At 44.1% G+C, this 22,756-nt stretch overlaps 1 protein-coding gene across 1 annotated transcript in view; it reads left to right on the plus strand.

The window, feature by feature from the left end:
- SLC12A9 (solute carrier family 12 member 9) overlaps positions 1-22,756 on the plus strand; it is a 194,250-nt gene that overhangs the window by 139,239 nt on the left and 32,255 nt on the right. The window contains exons 9-11 of the mRNA XM_085639354.1: positions 12,800-12,882; positions 17,356-17,480; positions 21,909-22,101. Coding sequence (XP_085495480.1) covers positions 12,800-12,882; positions 17,356-17,480; positions 21,909-22,101 — 401 coding nt within the window. The remainder of the gene's footprint in view (positions 1-12,799; positions 12,883-17,355; positions 17,481-21,908; positions 22,102-22,756) is intronic.

A 22,756-nucleotide genomic window follows, 5' to 3' on the forward strand; every position in this document is an offset into this window, starting at 1 on the left:
ATGACCTATTTAATAGCTCGCTGTCACAAGCTGTTGTCCCAAAGATATGGAAGGCCGCCAGAGTCAGGCCAATCCTAATATAAAATTTACCACTGACCCTAAACTTCCAATAAAGTATCGCCCTACCTTGCTTCTCCCCTATTTTGGGAAGATGCTGGAATTATTGGTCAATAGACAGCTCTTCACTCATCTGGAAAGCCATGGTTTACTGGTCTCGTCACAGTCCGGTTTTAAGGCCGCCCACAGTACTGAAACAGCACTGGTAGAAGTTACAGATTACATCAGTCTAGCATTGGACAGAGGACAATCATCTATTCCTGTCCTGCTAGACCTATCTGCTGCTTCAGACACCATCTCCCACAGCATTTTAGATGTTAGACTCTGGGGGATTGGTGTCTGAGGGAAAGCCCTTAAATGGCTGAGGAGCTACTTAACTGATCGAGTCACCACAGTTCAGATTGATGACATCGTTTCCAGCAATAGGCCAGTAAGGATGGGAGTGCCTCAAGGCTCTATTCTGAGCCCGATGCTCTTTAATCTTTATGTAACTCCACTGGCCAAGCTGATCAGATCCTATGGCTTTGATGTAGTGTCATACGCCGACGATACTCTGGTCCTGATCACTCTTGGCCCAGACACGAAATCATGTTTTAAAAATTATATGACCCATATCGACAGGTGGATGAACCTAAATCACCTACAGCTAAACGGAGAAAAAACTGAAATCGTTTTTTGGCAAAGCACATCCACACTGGTCAAGTGACTGATGGCCTCAAACCCTTCACCAGTGCCAAGACAATCAGTTCGGAACTTAGGCATCCAAATAGACAACCAACTGTCTATGAAAGACCAGGTCAACTACCTAATTGGTTCCTGTTTTGGCATTATGCAAAATTTATGCAAAGTTTTTAATTGGCTCCCGATGGAAGCCTAGAAGCCACTATTCCAAGGTTTGATCATCAACCGTATGGATTACAGAAATGCTTTGCTGTCTTCAATAAATGAAGATCTTCTTACCAGGCTCCAAGTCCTGCATACTGTTGCCAGGCTGGTTCTGAATCTCCCTTCGGGATCCCCTTCGGCACCCAACTTAAGACTTCCTCACTGGCTTCCTGTAAGGAAGCGGACCCGTTTCAAGATTCTCTTCCTAACCCATAAGAACATGTACAGCAATAGTCACGTTTACTGGAAAAAGAAACTAATTTGGTACCGGCCATGCAGGGCTTTAAGATCCAGTAACAAACTCCTTCTAACACCCATCAAAATTCGTGCCGTAAGAAAGGGGGGGGGGAGATCTTTTTCTTTCCTCGCACCAACTCTCTGGAATAAACTGCCTCTACACTTACGCGTTATCTCAGATCATAATTGTTTACGCAGGGAGCTAAAAACATAGCTGTTCGACTCCTAACTGGCTTCTGTCCAAACCAACTCCGAATATTCCGCAAAGCGCCATGAGACTTCCGGGTGATATGTGCGCTAAATAAATATTCCTGATTTGAGTCTTGAATCGATGATCTTTGTGCATTTGGATGTGGAAGCCAAGTACATTGACACCATTGGCAATGGAGCTCGTCGCTGCGCTTTCAGCGTGCTACTTGGTGTGATGCATGAAGAAGATCTTAAAGTGACTGAAAAAATAAGAGGCAGCAGAGTGTGGCATCAAAAGGTAAACAGTTGCTTGGAGGAGAAGTGATCTAAACAGATTACCGAGATCCAGAATATTGGCATGTGAGGGGATATATTTGTCTTGTATTGAGCTGTGATCAAAGGCAAACCGGCTAGTTTTCACTGCTGGACAGTACCTGGAGAAATTGATTGTGCTGCCAATAGTGTGATTCTTGCGATGGTTGTGAGGCATCAAGCCGTATAGAAGTCCTTTTACATATGAGGCCAAGGGGAGCGTACTTGACCATTTGACTGGAAGTAGCTTTTATGGTCTGTTCATTGTTGATGGTACAAATCCAGAGCATGTTCTACAAAACTTCTAGCAGTTATGTCTTCCAAATCAGCCTGTAGCTCTATGCATTAGCATGCTACTTCTTCCTATAAAAAACAGACCTCGCTTGTTATCACAGGGTCTTCACAACTTGACCTATTTCAGACACTGCCAGAAGAACTCTATACAGCCCCAGGAGAGGAAAACTGCAAATAATCTCAAAGAATGCAACACTTCTTCCTCTATCACGCATAAAAAGTGTATTTGCCTACCATAGTCTGTTAACACTACTCCTTCTCCCAGTGCCACCCTCTACTCCACTCTTGTTCCAATGCTTCTAGTTTAGCACATCCTGTGCTAGAAACACACAATCTGCTGTTTCTGGGCTCAGTCGCAGCTATTCCCCGGGACCAAAGGAAGAAACAGTTTGCTCTAGTGTTTTCTTTTTCTTTTTTTCTTTTTCAGTGGCCAAGTCTCCTCTAACTATTTTGAAACTTTCTGTTCAAGATGGTGACAGGTGTTTGCTCTCAACCTTAGGGATGCTTACTTCTGTGGTTCAATGTGACTCCCACATAAATAGTTGCTGAGATTAGCGGTACAAAATGCTTCCCTTCTAGTTCAGATGGGCTCATCATGTTGATGCAAGTAGTAGCTGCCCAGTTACATCAGCAAGGGGGGGGTGAACATTTACACTGGCATACATTACTGGTTAGTGAGAACATTTTTCGCATGGCAACCGTTATATACTGAGGGCTACCTCTCCTGTCACCTCCTTGCTGTTCTGGAAAGTCCTCAGTCAACAAGTCCCAGAGGTTGTCATTCATCAGTGCTGTGCTGGGCAGAGAGTTAAGGGTGGTTTTCTGTCTTTCTTGGCTCCCAGGTCATATTTGTCCTTCCTTGTGTGGGCTGAAGTGTAGCTCCTTATCAAGAAGTACTACAGCCATGTCTTAGATCAACAAACGGAGAAGCTCCTTCTCAACATCACTGCAGTCTGGGGTCACCCTGTGGGACTGGGACTGGTTCTCTTGTTTTAGCCTTATGACTTCCAGATGAAGAGGACTTCCTCTCATCAAGAGTCAGTGGGTGCAGCCCTACCCTTACTCTCTCTCTGTGGCCAATTTGTACTGGAGAGTTCGATTTATGACCATTTGTGCAGTTCTGACTGGTCTATTTTACAGACTGCTAGGAGAAAATCTTCCAGGCCAAACGTAAGAGTAAAGGGGTAACTGCTTGCAATACATTTTTAAAAATGAACACTAGCTGCAGTAAATAATTAGCAATATAGAAGCGGGAAGGTTTCCCTTCAGCTGTTAACACGAGCAGTGTGGAAATAAGCATGTGCCAATGTTAACACAAAAGACTCTGCGCAAGCAAAGCAAAACTCATGCTAAATGAACACATATAGAAAATAGAACCCAATTTGTGTTAGAGACTCAAATTTAAACACAATGAGGCTTGTTCAGAAAATGTGTTTTTTTTTCTTCAGTATGTTTAGTTGTAACTTACTCTAACTCAGAGCGGGTGTAGGTCCAGCACCATACAAGGCCGGCCAACAGTACTGCAACACCCTCCCATAGAAAATAATGGCAGTAGGGACTTAAAATAAAATCCTGCAGGAAATAATGTTAAATTATTTAAAATGATGATATAAATAAATGTCATTTAATGTTGAAATAATATCAAAAAAAAGAAAACCTTTATTTTGTAATTATAAAATGGTAACCTTTTTCGAATTTATAAATTAATGTAACATTAATTTTTATTAACCTATAATTAAATCACTTAATTCAAAACATCACTTCTGATAATTACGTTATTAAAAAATGTGTTTGTTTTGGTGCCAATTTATTTTGAATTCCAACTTAAAAACATAATTTTAATATATCTACATTTAAAAACATGTAAAATTAATTTGCATTAATGTTGTACATAACAATATTATTTCTTTGTGTTAAATAAACTTTCTGTTCGAGGCATATGAGCTCCTTAGGACGATAGTGCGCATGGGCATAGACCATCTCCAGATTGTTTTTTTCCGCCATCGGGTTTGGATGTGATTTGCTGCGCTCCAGGTCTGTGTCGTTTTCGAACCCCCTTCGACGCACAATCCCTCTCCACTCGACGGTATTGTATCGATCGCGTTTCCTTTTCGAAATATAACAATATCTTCGACGCGGGCCGTTGGGCCTATCCGCGCCAACCACGCCAGCAGTCAGTGGAAAGGACTAATTTAAAAAAAATGCCCTGGGTGTGGTGCTAAATTCCCACACACGGACTTACACGAGGTATGTAGCCTCTGCCTCTTCCCCGGAGCACGAAGACAAAAACTGCGAGGCCTGTCCATCTTTCAGGTCGAAGAGAATCATCCGTGACCGTTGGGCCTGATGTCACGAAATGTCTCGCGGAAGCAGCTCGATTCAGTATATCTTCGGAGCAGATCCCAATCTCCAGCCGAAACAACATGCTGATGAAGGGTAGATCTGTCTCCGAAGTTGACGACTCAGACGCCGAAGACCAGGCAGTCGCCCCGGCTCAGCGGTCCGTGGGTACCGAAACCCCTCTCCCAACCAAAACCAAACCTAAGGCTCCGGTAACACCTTCGCCCTCGGACTCAGGTCGACACAGTCAACACACCTCAGACGCCCCGCCCTCGGGCCTGACGATGGAACAAAAAGAAAAGCCTTACGGCTCGGGATTGAGCCAACCCCATTCTGGTGCCGAAAAATCACCTTTGGCACCGAAGTCTAAAACCAAGGAGGTACCACGCCCTTCTTCATCGGCGCTGAAGCCCTCGGCATTGAAACAAACAAAGGGCAAACATTAGGAGCCGAACAAGTATTTGGAGCCAAACAAAACTTCGGAACCGAAAAAACACTCTGAACCATAAACTCCCATGCCGAAAGCTAAAGAGCCCAGGACACCACAGAAAGCTTCGGAGACACGGGCCAAACAACATTCTGACCCTAAATCTTCTGCACCGACAAAGGACATTGTACCCGTACAACAACTTCCAACAGATTTTTCGGATCCGAAACAACAGACTGTCTACATTGACCCAGAGACTGACAAAGTTGTCGCCAAGCCTCCTAATAAGAGAAAAATGGATACTGAAATACCCTTGAAGTGAAAAGAGATGGGCACTAACACTACTCCACCTCTCTCCTTCTCCAGCCGATCCAAATCTGCTAATTTCTCCAGCACACTCCCCAAAACATAAGTTTTCACCTCAACCACAGGATGATGACAATGACTATAGTGATGTGGGTGAGAATGGAGATCCAGATAAAGATGACGCAGGTACCTTTCCACACGATCCAGATCCTTGGGATGATTACAACACAGATCCCAACCCACACCATGACCCGAACCTGTATCCCTCTAGGCCATCAGTACCAGATGACAATATTGGGTTTGTGCAACTCAATAATAGAGCTGCTCAGTACCACGGGGTACAGTTACTCTCTGTCCCTTTAGAGGAAGTCTTTTTACTGGAAACATTTACACCCACATAAGTCCACACACACCCTGCCAATGTTAAAAGGCATGTTAAAACCTGCACATGTCAGAGACATGATTCTTAACACCAGAATAGATCAATTACAAGGCAGCTCCCAATGACCCACTGTACATTAAAGGTCAGGTCCCTCTAGATTCTCTTGTTGTGTCTAATGCACGCAAGAGATAAAGTTCACAAAGCACAGACGACACCCCTCCACCTGATAAGGGATCCAAACTTATAGACACCTCTGGAAAATGCATCGCATCACAAGCTGCAAATCATTGGCGGATTGCCAATGCCCAAGCTTTGTGGGACAGATGGGACAGAGCTCACTATGATGAGCTTGAAAAGCTAATGCAACATCTTCCTGACCAATTTAAAGACCACGCTAAGGACCTTATACAGGAGGGAAAATTACTAACGAATAAGTCCATCAAATGTGCGCTTGATGCAGCAGACACTGCCTCTCGTGCTATTAATACCAGCGTTGTGTTACGCAGGCACGCTTTGCTCCGAATCTCTGAATTCAAACAGGAATTGCAGTCCGCTATTCTTAATCATCCTTTTGACCAAGAGCACCTTTTTGGGCCCACAGTAGATACATCTTTAAAGAAGATAAAAAAGGATACGGAGACTGCCAAGGCCATGGGGGCCTTGCAAACCCCTAGAGGTTCATTTCAACGCTCCTTCTACAGGGCTGGCTCCAAAACTATTGGCTTGGAGCATCCCTCTTCTTCTTAGAAGATCCCTATCAAAACAACTCCTCCAGAGGATACTTTTGTGGAGGGTACAGAGGCAAAAATGGTAAGGGAAGAGGTCACAGTAACCATACCTGCACCTCCCCTACCACCAAGCAGTGACTTCCCTCCACTTCTCCCCCCCCCCCAATCATCCCACTCCTGTCGGGTGACTCCTTACACAGTTCCTACCTGTCTGGAATTCTATTACAACAGACAAGTGGGTAAGACAAATTATCCAGTATGGTATTGCCTGGAACTCACCTCTATTCCCCCAAATATGCGTCCCAAACAACATCCAATGTCTTCAGAGCATCTGACTCTTCTAAAACAAGAGGTTCTCTGTCTATTGCAAAAACATGCACTAGAACCCGTCCCCTTGCCTCATCAAGGCACTGGGGTTTACTCCCTATACTTTCTAATCCCAAAAAAGGACGACTCTCAGGCCAATACTGGACCTCACTGTTAAACCTCTACATACAGTCAGACCACTTGCACATGGTTATTCTCAAACAGGTGCTCCCACTGCTTCAACAAGGCGAGTTTCTCTCCACTCTAGATCTAAAGGATGCCTACTTTCATATTCCCATTCACCCCGCTCACTGGAAATATCTCGGGTTCGTGGTGGACGGTCAACACTATCAATTCAAAGTCCTTCTGTTCGGAGTGACTACAGCACCCAGAGTCTTCACCAAGTGCCTCGCAGTAGTAGCAGCTCACTTATGAAGACAACACATTCACGTGTTCCCTTATCTGGACTACTGGCTCATTAAAGCGAAGTCACACAGCATCTGTGTACAACACACACAACAATCCAGCTGCTTCACAACTTGGGATTCACGGCAAATCTCACCAAATCCCACCTCCAACCGTCCAACACACAACAATATCTAGGTGCTACAATAGACACTCCAAAAGCTTTAGCATACCCCAACCCTCTCAGGATAAGCAGTATGCAAGTTCTAATATCCAAATTTCAGCCTCCGCACTCAATACCAGATCGAGTGTTCATGCAGTTCATCATGATTATGGCCTCTTGCATTTTCATCTTCCCTTATGCAAGATTCCAAATGCGTCCCTTACAGGAGTGTTTGGCACGTCAGTGGAACCGGGCTCTAGGTCAGTAACAGATCTGGAACACACAAAACCTTTCCAAAGGGCGGCCGTTCCCCCGACCCAGTTCCACAGATATTATTAACAGCAGACTCATCGCTCACCGGCTGGGGAACTTATCTTCAGAACCACACCATCCAGGGTATATGGACCCCCGGCAAAAACAGCACCACATAAATTACCTGGAGCTACTGGCAATTTTTTTAGCACTAAAATCCTTTCAACTCCATCTAGTAGGCACAGCTGTCCTAGTCCACACAGACCATCTGACAGCAATGTACTACATACAGAAACAAGGGGGGACCTGCTCACTCTACAGCTTTCGCACCTAGCTCGAAGCATATGGAGATGGGCCATTCCGCAAAACATATATAAGAACACCTCCTAGGGGTACACAAGCAGATTGCAGATCTGCTCACTCGTCAAACACAGCAGATCCACGAATGGGAACTTCATCCTCCAGTTCTTCTTCAATTCTTCCACATGTGGGGCCAGCCAGAAATAGATCTGTTCGCCACACATCAAAACACAAAATGCTCAAGCTTCGCATCCGGGTATCGACACCCATTGTCCAAAGGCAATGCGCTATGGATGAACTGGTCAGACAAATTTGCTGCTTTTCGGCCTCATCCACTAATTCCGTTAGTGGTTCGGAAGCTCAAACCGCATCCCTCAGAATGATCCTGGTTGCTCCGACATGGGCCCGACAACCATGGTTTACAACCCTCTTGCAACTATCAGTAGTTCCTCATCAAAAACTGCGCCTCTCACCCAAGCTTCTCACTCAGAACCATGGAGAGATAAGACACCCACATCCCAATCAACTCAATCTTGCGATCTGGCTCCTGAAGTCTTAGAGTTCGGTTACCTCAATCTCCCACCAGACTGCATGAACATCATTAAAAAAGCTAGACGTCCTACCACCAGAGCATGTTACAACGCAAAGTGGAACCGATTTTGTAATTTACTGTACAAATAACAAAATCAATCCACTAGATGCTTCTATTCAAAACATCATGTTATCTCCTGCACCTACAACAATGTAACCTAGCATAAACATCCATACAAACACTTGTCTTTGTTTAGAGTACCCGCTATTAAAGCATTTATGGAAGGACTTAAAAGAATAAGTCCACCTAGAGCTCCACCCTCTACAGTATGGAATTTAAATATTGTTCTTACTAGACTCATGGGTCCCCCTTTCAAACCTCTGCACAAATGCGAACTACAGTACCTCACTTAGAAAGTAGCCTTCCTAGTCACGATCACATCTCTCAGAAGAGTTAGTGAACTCCAGGCATTAACCATACAAGAACCATTTTTACAAATCCATCATAACAAAGTGGTTCTTAGGCCTAACCCACACTTTTTACCTAAAGTCGTTTCTGCCTTCCATCTTAACCAGTCTGTTGAACTCCCAGTTTTTTTCCCACACCCAGACTCTGTGGCAGAACGGGCTCTTCACAGGTTAGACGTTAAAAGAGCAATATTTGACTACATTGAAAGGACAAAATCCTTTAGGAAAACCAAACAACTCTTTGTGGCTTTCTCCCCACCTCATAAGGGCAATCCCATTTCCAAATCAGGTATTGCAAGGTGGATTGTTAAATGCATACAAATATGCTATCTTAAAGCCAAATGCACACTAACCATTCCCCCTAGAGCTCATTCCACATACTAACTGGGGGCTTCTATGGCATTCTTAGGGAACATTCACCTAGATGATATCTACGAAGCAGCAACTTGGTCTAGACCACACACTTTCACAAAGCACTATTGTGTAGATGTGCAAGCAAAACAAGCTAGTGTGGGCCCTGCTGTGTTAAGAACACTTTTTCAAACCACTGCAACAGATACAGGTAGCCACCGCTGAAGAGGTAACTTCTGTATAGTCTATGCACAAGTCTACGATCTACAGCTCATATGCCAGTATTCATCTGTTCTTGGCATTTAGAGCTGTCTATTCGTATACGCCCACCCACCTCCCCGGAAACCTCGATCTGTTCCAGTACTATCATACTTAGATACATTACAGATGGATATCTTTTATATTTCTTATTACCTCCATCATAACCCTCCATGGCAAAATAATCTGGGGATGGAGTCGATGCCCATGCGCACTGTCGTCCTAAGGAGGAGTCACCTACCTCGTCACTACATAGACTTCTTCCAAGACCAAAACAAAGTGCAAACATCCGAGCCCAACACCAGATGGCGATCTATGCACAAGTATACGGATCTACAGCTCTAAATGCCAAAACAGATGCATACTGGTAAGTAGCATTTTCCTTTTTACTTTTCCCTATACTTTACCATAGCAAGACTCCACATTATGGATGGAAATCTCTCTATAGTAATGTATAGGGGAATATATATATTTTTTTTAAAGTCCATTAAACTATAATAAATTAGTAGAAATATTTTTGGTAAATATCAATCTAAATTAATTTTATATGTACGTTTTACTTTTGAATTAAATCTTTCATTTAAATCTATTAAATTATTTAAAAGTTATCTTTCAGAAGTTTAAATTAAAGCATATATTTCCACAAAGTATAAACATTATTTTGTATAAAATATTTGGAGTTAATTTAATCATATTTTCATAAAAATTGCTGTTACATTAATTAATATATCCAAAGCTATGTTAAAATATTTTATAATTAAATATACTTTTTCGTTTTTTAAATGTATTTTAAATTATATGTATTTATATTTGAAGTAATGTAACTTAATTTAGTATTACCTCTTTTTTTTTTTTTCAAGTTGCTGTCTCCATTATTTTCTATGCAATTGTGTTCTATCAGTAGTTGGCCATGTGTGGTGCGGGGGCTTACTACTGTTTCTTTTTGACTGTACTAACTTACACTTGTAGATTTGGCTCCAGCCCCTTCCCTTTTTCAGGGGGTGGATTTGAGAGTGTACACTTTTGAAGAACTTTATTACTTTTGGCTCATCACAGAAAGCAAATTACACGTGTAAATTACTCATAAGTGTAACTTACCTTTGTGAATAGTGTTAAGATGTATTAAGGACTAAATCTTAATATACATGAAGGATGTCGGTCGGAGTTGCCGACATCTCTGTGGCTTCAGAACTGACTGACCTTGTGTCGGCGGTCTGAAACCGCAATTACGATGCAACCGCACATGGTGCGGTCGCAAACTCCCTTTTCCCTGTAGGAGCTACAGGCGGTCAGAAACCGGCTGCAGCACAAGCTTCTATAGAGAAATGGGAATTACTGTAAATCCCTGCACCATGTAGCAGCCACCTCGCAGTGCCTGCCACACAGTGTAGGGATTTATAGGGGGGGGCGGGGCACCATAGGTGCCCCCCCCGCCCCACAACCTCGGCCGGACTGGGAACAGAAACCGGCCCTGGCAAACTGCTCAGCCGCCCCCCCCCCCCCCCCCCCCCCCCGGGGTGCGGGTGAGTGCACTCAAGCAGTTTGTGAGGGCCAGTGTGGCCGATTTTGTTACAGGGGGCCGATATTGCCAAACCCAGGTAACAAAAACGTCCCCCAGGGGCCTAAAACCGGCCCCCACCCTAGCGGCCTAACTGGGAAATGCCCGGTGCCCGCTATGGCCAGTCTGGCCCTGCCCACAACCGTAGGCCGGGCCGAGAAGCCGCTTTCCATGTCGGGAAAATCCGCTAGGGAAAGCATGTTGGAAACTGACATCATAAACGCAGTCTATAAGGGGTTATGTTCGGTTTCCAACTGGTCTATGGGCGCCTTGAGCCCGTTAAAAGCCAGCCGGATTGACCGGCCAGTTTGTGTTCTGACCGTCGTAATCTCAATACGGCGGTCGGAATCCAAACCAAGGCTGTTGGTCGGTGCTTACCAACTGACATTCTAATTAGGGCTCCTATGCCTTTACCTGGGCTGGGAAACATGATCTCAAACTATTGATTGCTGTTTTGGGTAGTCCCGTGCATCTCCGATTACAGTAAGGTTTCTGGTCTCCTTCCCCAAAAGTCTTCTGTTTTCGTACACTGAGGGCCAAGGTGGTGTATGCCACTTGTTGAATCCACTTTCTCCTGGATATCCTTGACACTTCCGCTGTGGCCTACAGACAGGAGTTTTGTAAGAAATACTTCTAAGATGTTGATTCATTAGTTGGTGCTCCGTTTAGCCAAAATTGCTGTCAAGTTTCTTTGTCCATGCTGCACCAACAGTAAGGCTGCTTACCATTCCCATCCTTGCTTACAAAACTCTTTCTGTCTGTCATTGTGGATGCAAGGGTAATTGGACGGACCAGTCTTTGAACGTTACTCACCAGACTTTTGTTCTGGAAGACCTTGGTCCCAGTGTATAGTAAATCATTAGGCTCTGCTAGTGGGTCGCTCTGCTTACTAACTCTTTTGCAAATTATCTATTTACTTTTTAGATGAGTTAGTTTGCTAAATGTGATCACTGCCAGACTAATATGCCTTAGAATTCCCAGCTAAATGCAAGTGTCCTTTCATGGTCTTCAGTGTCTGCTGGGTAAGGTTTGAAAGCATGTGATCCTCAGATGGATATCCATGTTGGAGAACCATTTTTACAGAAAAGTTGCCTTCCAACTCCGTTTGGTGCTTGTAAGGTATTTTAACTCTTAGTGCTGTAGAATTCTCCAAAGGAGTTTTTTGTTTGTCATAAAAAGGCACCATATTGATGTGTACATAATGAGTTGAAGAAACAATACAATGAAAAATCCTTATTTGGGACCAATTGGGACCAATATGCACCTGCATGAATGAATGAATGAGTCTTGTAGAGTACAAACTTTGCCCAAAGGCAATGAAACTGTTAATAAGTCAGTTATATTCTTGGCTAGGTGAAAAATCTAAAATCTTCTAAACCTTGCATGTTTTTCACAAACCAGTGGGTGCTCTGTGCCCACCTTTTTGTTTTAACTTTCATATTAATTAGACATTTGTTTAGCTAGTCTTCTTTCCTAGGCTGTTACTAGCTAAGTTGAAAAACCTTTTCTTAGGTCTCATAGAAATTCAGACTAATGGCAAGTTACGTTTCATCGTTGATTTGAAATGCTAATAATGAGTCCCCTGATGTTTTCTTTGGCACTGAATTTGGTTTGTAGGATCTTCCACCTTATCAAAATCACCCACCACCCCGCTATGTTATGGGCATAATGTATGCCCTATACGTGGATAGCTGCTTTGTCAGAATGGTTTGTGAACCTTCAAGGGGAGGAGGGCTGAAGAGTAGGGAGGTGGAGAGATGATGGCGTCTAGGAACATGTCCAGAGCTGTACCAGAGGCTCAGCTGGAGGTTGCCATTAGCTGGTAACGTGGGAGCAGGTTATCGATGTAGCCAGTCAGTTTCCATTTATAAATAACGTAAGCCAGGTAAAAATTGAAGTCGAAAAGGAATGTTGGCGCAATGTGTTGTTTTTGACAGCTCTGGTGGGGGCTGACGTATAACTATTTAAAGGAAGTTAAATCCATGTTTCAAGAATGGGGAACCTTGGATGCTGTGTTTGTCTGAGAAACCGACCTATTTTTCTACTGTAGGTATTGTCTTGGCACCAGCAAAGATCACTTCCAAAGGTGGGAACCCCTGGATGGCTGTAGTGTACACATGGGGACTGGTACAGGTAAGCAGAGGGATTCACATGAGAGATTTGTTTTATCATAAAGGGTGAGAAATATTTTTTTTAAAATATTCTTAACCATCACAAAGGTTTTCTTGGCCAATTTTGCAGAAATTAAATACACAACACAGTGATCTCTGCTAGAGTTAATTTCCATATCTGGATCCAGCTGAATGAGAGCAATTCTGAACAGAATATCCCCCTCCTGTTTGTATCTACAGACTGACGTCCCCTTTCCACCCTTCTTACTAGTACTCCAGAAAGAGAAACTCATACCTGCACAGGCGTGGTATTGCTACTCAAGATCGGTGGGATTACTCATTGACCTAAAACACACACTGCTGACTTCTGCTCTGCCCTGAAGGTCAGAAGTGTAAGTTCCAACAATGTGACTTAAGCCTTTATTTGCTAGGTCGATTAATATAATACATAGCATTATATTGGGTAATAGTTCCCCCTATTAATACGACACTTCAGACTGCAAAATTGAAATCGGCGGTAGCGAAATAAAAACAAGCTATTGTTTTGAAAGTGCTTTCAGACATCACCCCCAGCCGGAGGTGTACCGATGATTGCATTGGTCATGACAGTGGACTCCTCATCCCCAGCTTAAAACAGTCTAAGGACTGGTGCGGGCACGGACACGCTGATGTAGGAATTATTTCACTGCTGAAGGGTATTGTGCGTTTTGTCTTGGGTTTGCCTTTCACAGATCATTGTCATTTGTTGTGTTCAATCAATTGATGCAAGCCTCGACCAAGCCCACAAGTCTCAGAATTCATCCATTCTTTCCCCGCTAAAAGTTCTGAATTGAATGCATCATTTTTTCCTGACCTGCAGTAGTATGGCAAGCCTATGGCAATGCTGTTCTTAAACTCTTAAACTGTACACAGATAAAGGACTTCTGTATTCAACACTGTCATCTGTGCTATGCCATGTTTTGCTTTGGCTTGAGGGCATGATGATGAGAACGAACAAGCTAGATGAGGAAGAAAGGCAGACGTCAGTACTGACTTCAGTGTAGGTGGGGAAACAGAATTGACTTTGTGTTGGAGAGTGGTGCGTGATGGCAAGACACAAGTGAGCATTGAATTTCTTGTGGAGGATGGGTTTGTGTGCTTACATGGGTTATTTTTGGGAGTGTGAATCTGTTCTCATTTCAAATGCTGGGCATTACCTCACCATTTAGAAGCCGAGCTTTAAAAAGGATGTTTATTTGAAATGTTTCTTTTTGTTTTGGGACTGAAGCATGAGTGGAGTCCGTATAACTGACATTGACCTGAAAGACACAGTGACCTGCATTGCACAGACCATCTTCACATTATGATTTTCACCATTTAACGTGTGTGCTGTCTGGAGGGGAGAATCATTGTCTTCAGAGATGGGTGGTTTTAGACTTAAATTAATCGCTCACCAAACCTACATGTATGCAGGGGAACTCAATGTGTAATTTGTGCATCTTGCAGGTTCACAATGACTCTGTGTAGGATGTTTTTCACAGTTGCACCTCAAAAGTTGAAAATGTATAGAGGAGTGTGCTGGGGGTTCATGCAGTAGAGTCGACCTGCGCCAAGTTAAAGTTGGTCCTCTGAAGCTGCACAGCAGGATGTGGGCTCTGGCTCTCAAGTTGAAACCTTCAACACCCTAAAGTTGAAACCTTCAACACCAAGGAAGCACACTCTGGCTAGCTACCAAATGGTTGCCCCTTTAGTTTAGGAATGGTTCTTGTTTTTGGCTATGCATAAAGTGCTTAATAAGGTTACATTAACCTTTCCTTCTGGACTGAAAGATGTAGCACTGTCATTTCAGTGCTATCGGCCTTGAAGGATTTGGAAGCTGCTGCTTTTGACCTGAAGTTTTGGGTTATAGAGTTGAAACTATCGAAGACATAACAAAAATAGGCAGTCCTCGTTGAGCCGAAAAAACACGAGCTGGCATAAATATCGGTGAATTCCCCTTGAGCAGAGAAGGAGGTTCCTTCAATCCAGCAGAGAACAAATTTCACATCCTTTTCTTCCAAAAAAATGTAGCCTACCTAAAAAAAATATAGAACTAAGTTTTGAGGAAGCTGTGGATTCTTACAGTTTTTCCAGAAAACATAATGAGAAAAGGTCACGACAGGTCAATTTAGAGGGACAGAGACTTACTACAGGGTGGAAAGGATCCGAAATATGATATGGACACGGTAACTTTTCAAGGCAGCCACCAGAGCAGGAACATGGTGAGTACTCCCAAGTGCCTCTGATTATGATAAACAAGAGCAAAGAATTTGTGAAGTTTATTAAGCAGACTTGTTGTCAGAAGAGTGTACGACATGCTATTTGCCGAATGTGGTGTGTAAGTACCATGCGCGTACCCGGAAAAAGGGAGCTCATTTGTATAGATTCTAGCTAGAGAAGGTCGGATTCCCGAGGGATACCCACACATCCCTTTTCAATGTTCAAATTATTTTTTGCTGTCTTATCACAGATGCTACAACAGGGATGTGACCGATTTAGGATGCCAGCTACTGATCAGTTGTTTACCCCACAATTTAAGCATATGTTCTCTTTGCCCATGGTCATCCTATGTGCATAGGATCCCATGCAATGCTCGAGTGCGTGACTGTAGCTACAGCTAGGAAGCAGTCGATTAATTTAGCTGACAAAGCTGGCCAACCTCCTAACAAGGAGCACAAAAACCTGGTGCTGTGGGCAAGAAAATAGGAGTCCGTTGTCATACAGTGAATAAGTGCCATCTCGGATACCAGTTACACAGATATTTTATAGCATTTGTGACCGAATCTAAAGGCACAGAGAATGGCAGATTTAAATGTTAGACACAAGCCTGACCTTCTGGAAAAGGAATAAGTGACTCTTTAAAAGGGGGCTTTCTAAATAGATCTCTTCCATGTGAGAGGTCAGGAAGCATCCTTTCTAGTCTCAAAGAAAACAGTGTATCATATTTCTGATCTGCACCCATTGAATTTTTGCCTATGCACTACAACATTAAAAATGACAGTGCCAGGATGTAATTTCCCTGCTTGAGTCTGCAACTCTCTGATGCTTCTCAACCGAAAGGAGACTCACTTTCACACTCCACTGCATCCTAACCTCTTTGGTTGTGAAAGGTTACAAACATTAATTTCTTGTGTGGCCATTCTGAATCAAATCTGCCTGGTGGGTTTTTACCAAATGCATGTCATCTCTAGGGCACATTTCAAGCCAGTTGAAATTGTGGTTTTCCAGGTTTTATTGTTTGATACTATTCTTTATAGTGCGCTTTTGTGGTTCTGTTACAAGTTTGATGTTGGGATGGGAGCAGTAGTAACGGACTGGCGTTCAGTGCTTCTTGAAAAAGCTTATAGCTTACAGGGTGTGCAAATGTTTTCTTCACCTGGCTGCTTGTACAGTTGTGCATGGTAGAGGTTGTGTTTTGTCTGAAGACAGTTAATTCATGTAGTGTGTGTCGTAGGCTCCATTTTATGTACTGTTTTGAGTAATTTGTGAATAGATTTGGCAAGGTATAGGTATGTTGGAGAGAAGATGGTTAACTAGATTGGGAGGTCTTGAAGTGTGGGTGAAAGAATTGTGGTAGGACAATTGCACGTTTTAGTCAGGCCTTATTGGGTTTCTGTTTTATGGTGTACTGTGATGGGAGTTGACATTCTGGAAGTCTAAAGGATTCTTTATTTGGGAGCTGGGGCTGGTGGATCAGTGCTTGGGCGGGGTAATAAAGTTGTTTGAAAGGCTGTGAGAGAAATAGTGTGTGTTCTTTGGTGGGATTGTTTAGTTGTAATTGTGTGTGTTTGGAGGAGGGGTCCCTGTTGGTTATGTGACAGTTTGTCTAGTGAGGAAGATGTGGAAGAATTGTGAGAGTTAAGATGTGGGGTGTTTTTACCGTGGTGGTGGTTGTAGTGTGTGGGTTTGTTATGCAGGGTATTTGCAAGTAACTGGCAGGCAATGGAATTACTGGGAATGACCCTCAGATGGAACTGTTCTGTATGATTGAGTGTGAAGGTGTCACTGTGGTTGGTCTCATGATCCTTTGGCTGGTGTGGGAACCACACATAGAGATCACTGAGAGCGAGCGGTTTTTAAGCAGCATTGTAGATGTGAAATAGCAATCAAGATGCAATATAACTTTGTCCAAACCGTAGTATAAAATCAGTGGAAACAAATACAATTAAACAGACAAATGTCTTCCTCTTTAAGGCTATCCTCACTTTTGCTTCCAAGTTGCATGTAATTAAGCGTCTTTCGGGAAGGGAGTGCGTGGTATCCTAGTAGATACGATGCGGAAAGTGAGTAAGGATGTTCTTCCTAATAAACCATGCCAAGCTAGTCATAATGTTATTTTTTAAATAAATGTGCATACGCCTTTCTAAACAGTCCTCATTCTTTGGCCCTGGACCAGGGAAGGTAACACTAGTATGCCCTGTAGACTGAGGCCAAACTGCTCTCACTGTATGCGTAACATTGCCCCCTTCATCTGCAGCTGGTCTTGTTGGCGGGGAAGCTGAACAGCATTGCAGGCATTGTGACTGTGTTCTACTTGATGGCATATGCAGCCGTGGACCTTGCATGCTTGGCCCTAGAGTGGGCATCAGCTCCCAACTTCCGGTGAGTTTTTGCTGTACGCATTTGCTCTTCTGTTCTGGTGCTGCGGTTGATCACGCTTCCCATGACTGATTGTTGGGTCGTTGCCATTGAGTGCTTGTACTGCACACTCACTTTTGTATTATCAGTGGTTTGGAAACTGTTTTATCCTTGCCTTTTTAAATGTGTTGCCTTTTGAAGAGTCTGCAGCAAAAGAATGCCTTTTATGAGTAGGGTTAATACTTGATTGTTTGATTTCCTAAAACCATTACAATGTAAACCCGTTTAATTCATTCATAAAAAAAGACAACTCAATAAAAATTACAAAACTGTGTTTTTCTTTCAATTCGCTAAAACAATGTAAGCAGTTAAAATTCAGCTAAAAGTCAGATACAGATCGGTAACTATTAACAGTCGAAACTTCTGTTGTGGGACCTGTAGACAAAATGCCGCTCTGCTGAAGTAAGAGAGATTCAGCAGCTTTAGAATTTTGCAACCGTTTTGACGCTTTACTGGCACATTTGGTGAACCCAATGTTCAGCTTCGTGTTGTCCGGGTTTAAGGCAGCTGTTATCGCTTGGCGGCATGATCGAACTTTTAGCCTGATCCATTCTTCTCACAATAGAGACCGTCTGTCTGTAAGCATTGCGGGACATACACAGACTATGTGTCCAATGGATTCGGAGTAATAGCCGCACATCCTGCCTTTAGTGCTATTGTTGGAACGATGCCATTCAGGAAGGTTCTTCAAAAAAGGCCATTCACCCATCCTCAGTGCTAAAAACTTTTGTTTCCAGTAAAGTGCAAACGTGCTTGCTAAGTAGGGTGACTCAATGCCTGGTTTAAAATTGAAAATCACTGCCCATGCGTGCTTCCTCTTTGACAATATTGCCCTGTCAGAACGAAAGGACCAGTGCCGGACGTTCTTCTTGATGATCGCCTTTAGCGCCGGCTGTGGGGCATTTGTTCCCCAGAATTCCTCAACTCCAAGTAATTGTAGGCTGTGATCCAAATGATGTCGATTTTTCTGGCTATTAGGGCTTTTCCATATTTCCTTCCAAAGTCTGGCCTCCAAGGAGCCCTCCCGGGCGTGGCGCAATCTGTTGCAAACCTTTATGAACGCGCCAGCCTCTACGCCATGATGGTCTACTAGGCCTAGTTCGAGACGGACTTGGGCTGGTGAAGCTGATTTTGGCAGGCGGAACACACGTTTATAAATTTTGATTGTTAGTTTGTTCAATAAAGTGCTTGTTGAGCCCCTCATGATCTCATGCCCGTATGACAGAGAATTGGTTATCTTTGCCTTCATCACTTTCAGCATAGGGGTGAGACTTGGGCCAAGTAGCTGTTGTGACAGTTTCGCAGCCGTGGCCTCTAGTGACAAAGCTTTGGCCTTTAGTGCTTCTTTCTGCTTGACGAATGAACATCTAGTATCAACAAAGATTCCCAGGTATTTGTAGTGGGGTGTTGATTCAAGCTTAGCATTATTGAAATACCACCCTCCGTGTGACCATTTATGCTTCCCAAAAGAAATGAGTTTTTATTTTCAGTAAGTTCAACTCTAGGTAGTTTCTTGTTGTGTAGGGGAGCAATTCAACAAGTAACCTCTGTAGGCCTACTTTTGTTTGGCTTAGCAACACCAAATCGTCGGCATACAGCAGATTGCTGATGCGGGTTCCGTCTAGTTGAGGGGGTGCCAGTTAATGCTATCAAGTATTGGGGATAAATCCGGTATGAACAAGTTAAAAAGGACTGGCGCCAACACACCGCCTTGTTTGACACCACTTTTGGTTCCAATCGTCCTAGAGACGTGGGAGCCTTCACCCAGCTTGATTCTAATCTATGTTTTCGAGTGGAGTTGGACTATAGCATGTAGAAGGGTCGGTGGTATGCCCCAGGACTCTGGTTTTTGCCACAGCAGGCTCTGAGGCAGTCGGTCGAAGGCCACCTTAAAATCAACAAAGCAGCAATGTAGTCCGGTTTGTTGGACTGCTGCTTTCTCTATCAAGATGGTTAACGTGTGCTCATTGGCAAAACATTCACCCCCAGGCACAGATCTGGGTTTAATCCATCGTTATTTTGCTCACCACGCCAACCCAGTTCAGACATGGCCATATGCAAATCAGTCTTGACCCTGTGCCTCATGGGAACAGTCCAGCCCAAACTGCCAAGCCATGTCTTCCCTGGACCGGAATCAAGCATCCTAGGACCGGTTTCGGGGTTTCACCCCTCTTCAGCCAGGATAGCTTGACTCCAGTGGCATAGTGAGCACGGGACCCACGTCTGGGCATACCCTTCCAAAATAGGGCGAACAGCAAAACACACAAGATGATGGACGGAATGTTGCACATTGGCAAAACATTCACCCCCAGTCACAGATCTGGGTTTAATCCATCGTTCTTTTGCTCACCACGCCACCCCAGTTCAGACATGCCCATATGCAAATCAGTCTTGACCCTGTGCCTCATGGGAACAGTCCATGCTCAGACATGAGTCCCGTGCTCTCCATGCCACTGGAATCAAGCTATCCTGGCTGAAGAGGGGTGAAACCCTGAAACCGGTCCTAGGATGCTTGGTTCCAGTCCAGGGAGGACCTGGCTTGGCAGTTCGGGCTGGACTGTTCCCATGAGGCACAGGGTCATGGCTGATTTGCATATGGCTGGGTTCAAACTGGAATGGCATGGTGAGCGAAAAAAGATGGATTTAGGCCTAGATCTCTGTACTGCGGTGAATGTATGACTTTGTTCTGCATTCTGTCCATCAACTGTTGTTTTTACAACTCCCCGTAACCCCATCTCAGGGCCTCGGTTGTTCCCCCTCACTCTACTGCCTCCTCCAGCCAGGGGTCCCCATATTTTACCATGCTTTTGAGGACATCCTCTCTCCTGGTATATTGGTTCCTCTGCCGGTCTTCACCACTCCATTGTAGACGTCCAGTCCCAAACCGCTGGAGGGGCCTTGCTCCCCCATTTACGCACAACATCCCTCCGTGCCACAGCCAAGAGTGTTGCAGACTGCCAATGTGTATCTGGCCAACGTCACTTCCCTCCCAGATCCCCCTGGGCTATCAGTCGAGTGAGCACCAGGTTGTTGCTCACCACCTGGGAAAGTCTTTTGTATCCTCGACCAAAATCAATGTAGTTGTGTGCTTTCCCGAATCATATGTAATAGGGTGCCTTGCCTGCTGCATCCCCTTCAACACTGGTTGGTGGTTGCTGCACCCATTGAATGCACCCTCTTTTGTGTGTTGGAGGCCCAGTGAAGACATTTCAGCTGGATTAAGCGAAATACCACCCAAATGGCCACTCCCCCCTGATATCAGCATGCAGCACCCCACTCATTGTCCTCTATTTGCTTAAGTCGCCCACCCATTTTCCTCTTCGTGTCTGCAGGGAAGGCTGGCAGTTTACCAGGAATGTAGAATATGCCTATATGTGACAGATGGCGAGTCTATGTAAGGGAGTCACTAGTACACTGTATTCCAGTGGGTTTTTCTTCTAGGTCCTGGGTGTAACCCAGAAGGTCATGAAGTATTTTATTAACCTGCATATATCGTAGGAACAGACCCCCCCTCACCTCCTCTCAGATAGGTTGTATTGCCTCTGCAGTTCTTCGGATGTCAACTGTCCTTGTTCGCTTCTCAGGGCTCCGAGTTTAGAGATACCCAGCATGTCCCATTGTCTATGTCCCGGTACCCCGTGTAGTTTTGCCAGTTTAGTGGAGTCCCATAATGGTGTCTCCAAAATCAGGCGGTCCATTCAGTCCATCTCATGCAACATGTGCTTCTATATCCAGTCCTTCAGTCATGGGCTTCCCAAGGTACTAGACTCTATTTGGACCATAATAGTCTTCTCACATAAACATGGGCGTCTATTGCTCTTCGATCTTCTACCAGGGAGAGTTCCCGTTGATCTGCGAAGGACCAGTCGTTTATTACGAATATTTGGGCGTTTAGTTTTAATTTTGGCTACAGGACAAAAGCCTAGGGTTTGGATTTGTGTGCCTCTACACCTCCACCAGTCTGGATTTCCTGTGTTTGAGCAGCAGCACTTTGAAAGGGACAAAACCAAGTGCACCGTTACATAATGATTGAGTCTTGGTGACATGACTTTTAACAATTCACCATCGCGAAATGCCTGTGTTTCAGCTACAGATTCTTTATGCAGATTTCTTTTTAGGAATTACATTTGTGGATCACGCTATAAGACCACTGTTTGGTTAGCTCCTTGTTACATGAATTCAAGGACCGCCCCTAATGAGATACCCCCTTTACAGAAATAATAACCCATCACAAGTGATTGAAGCAATTCAAGCCGTCATTGGAGGGAAAAGGTAGCCTGTGCTAAGTTTTTTTCCTAAATTTGACATTAAGACGTGCCTACCCATGTCCTGCTGTGGTGTCATTTCTTGCTTAGTTTGTGTCTTAGAACCTTTTTTCATATTCCTTTCTAGCCCTACGTTCCAGGTGTTTAGCTGGCACACGTGTCTGCTTGGTATCGTCAGCTGCTTCGTCATGATGTTCATGATTAACCCTGCGTATGCCTCTGGCAGCATCGTGCTCATGGTGATCCTGCTGGGCTTCATTCACTTCCGTTCCACCACCAGTAGCTGGGGCTATATCAGCCAGGCCCTCATCTTCCACCAGGTAGGTCCTCTGGATTGAGCCTCTCCTTTTACCAGACAATGAAATGACCCTCCTTTGTCACCTAAAGAAGCTTCTCAAACTGATTTATAAGTGACCTGCCCTGATGCTGTTTTAGAGAGCTGGTCTCCCTCATCACTGGCTGGATTCCTTGGAAGCTCTTATTTCCTCCCCTATTCTTCCATCTCCTTCAGTTATGCCCATGAGTAGGTCGTTCTTTTATTCGCTTGCTTCTTCCTTTCTTTGTCACTCCTTTGCATTCGCCACATCAGTTCCAGTGAAGCTTTTCTGTCTACTCTGCCCCTCCGTCCATCAACCGCCCAATATATCCTCCGAAACACCACAAGAAATGTCAAGATGCTATTTCATAACTATCAAATCCCTCTCTCTCTTCTACTGTTTTAGACTTGGATAGGGCTGCACCCCCTTCACCCACACCTTCCCAGTGGTCCCTGCTGTTCCAACTGAAGAAATATCGTGAAGTGTTCTGAATCCATTTTATGGACATGAACGATATTTCAAAGATTTATAGATTTCATTGAGTGATGGAACTTGTATTGCACAAAGCTTGGAACAGAATCACTTCTATTGTGTAGGTGGATGGAGAGCTCAAACAATGCAAGCTGCTGGACATTTACGTAGCTGCTATGGTCTTCAT

Source organism: Triturus cristatus, chromosome 12, assembly GCF_964204655.1.
Source record: "Triturus cristatus chromosome 12, aTriCri1.1, whole genome shotgun sequence".
Lineage (NCBI taxonomy): Eukaryota > Metazoa > Chordata > Amphibia > Caudata > Salamandridae > Triturus > Triturus cristatus.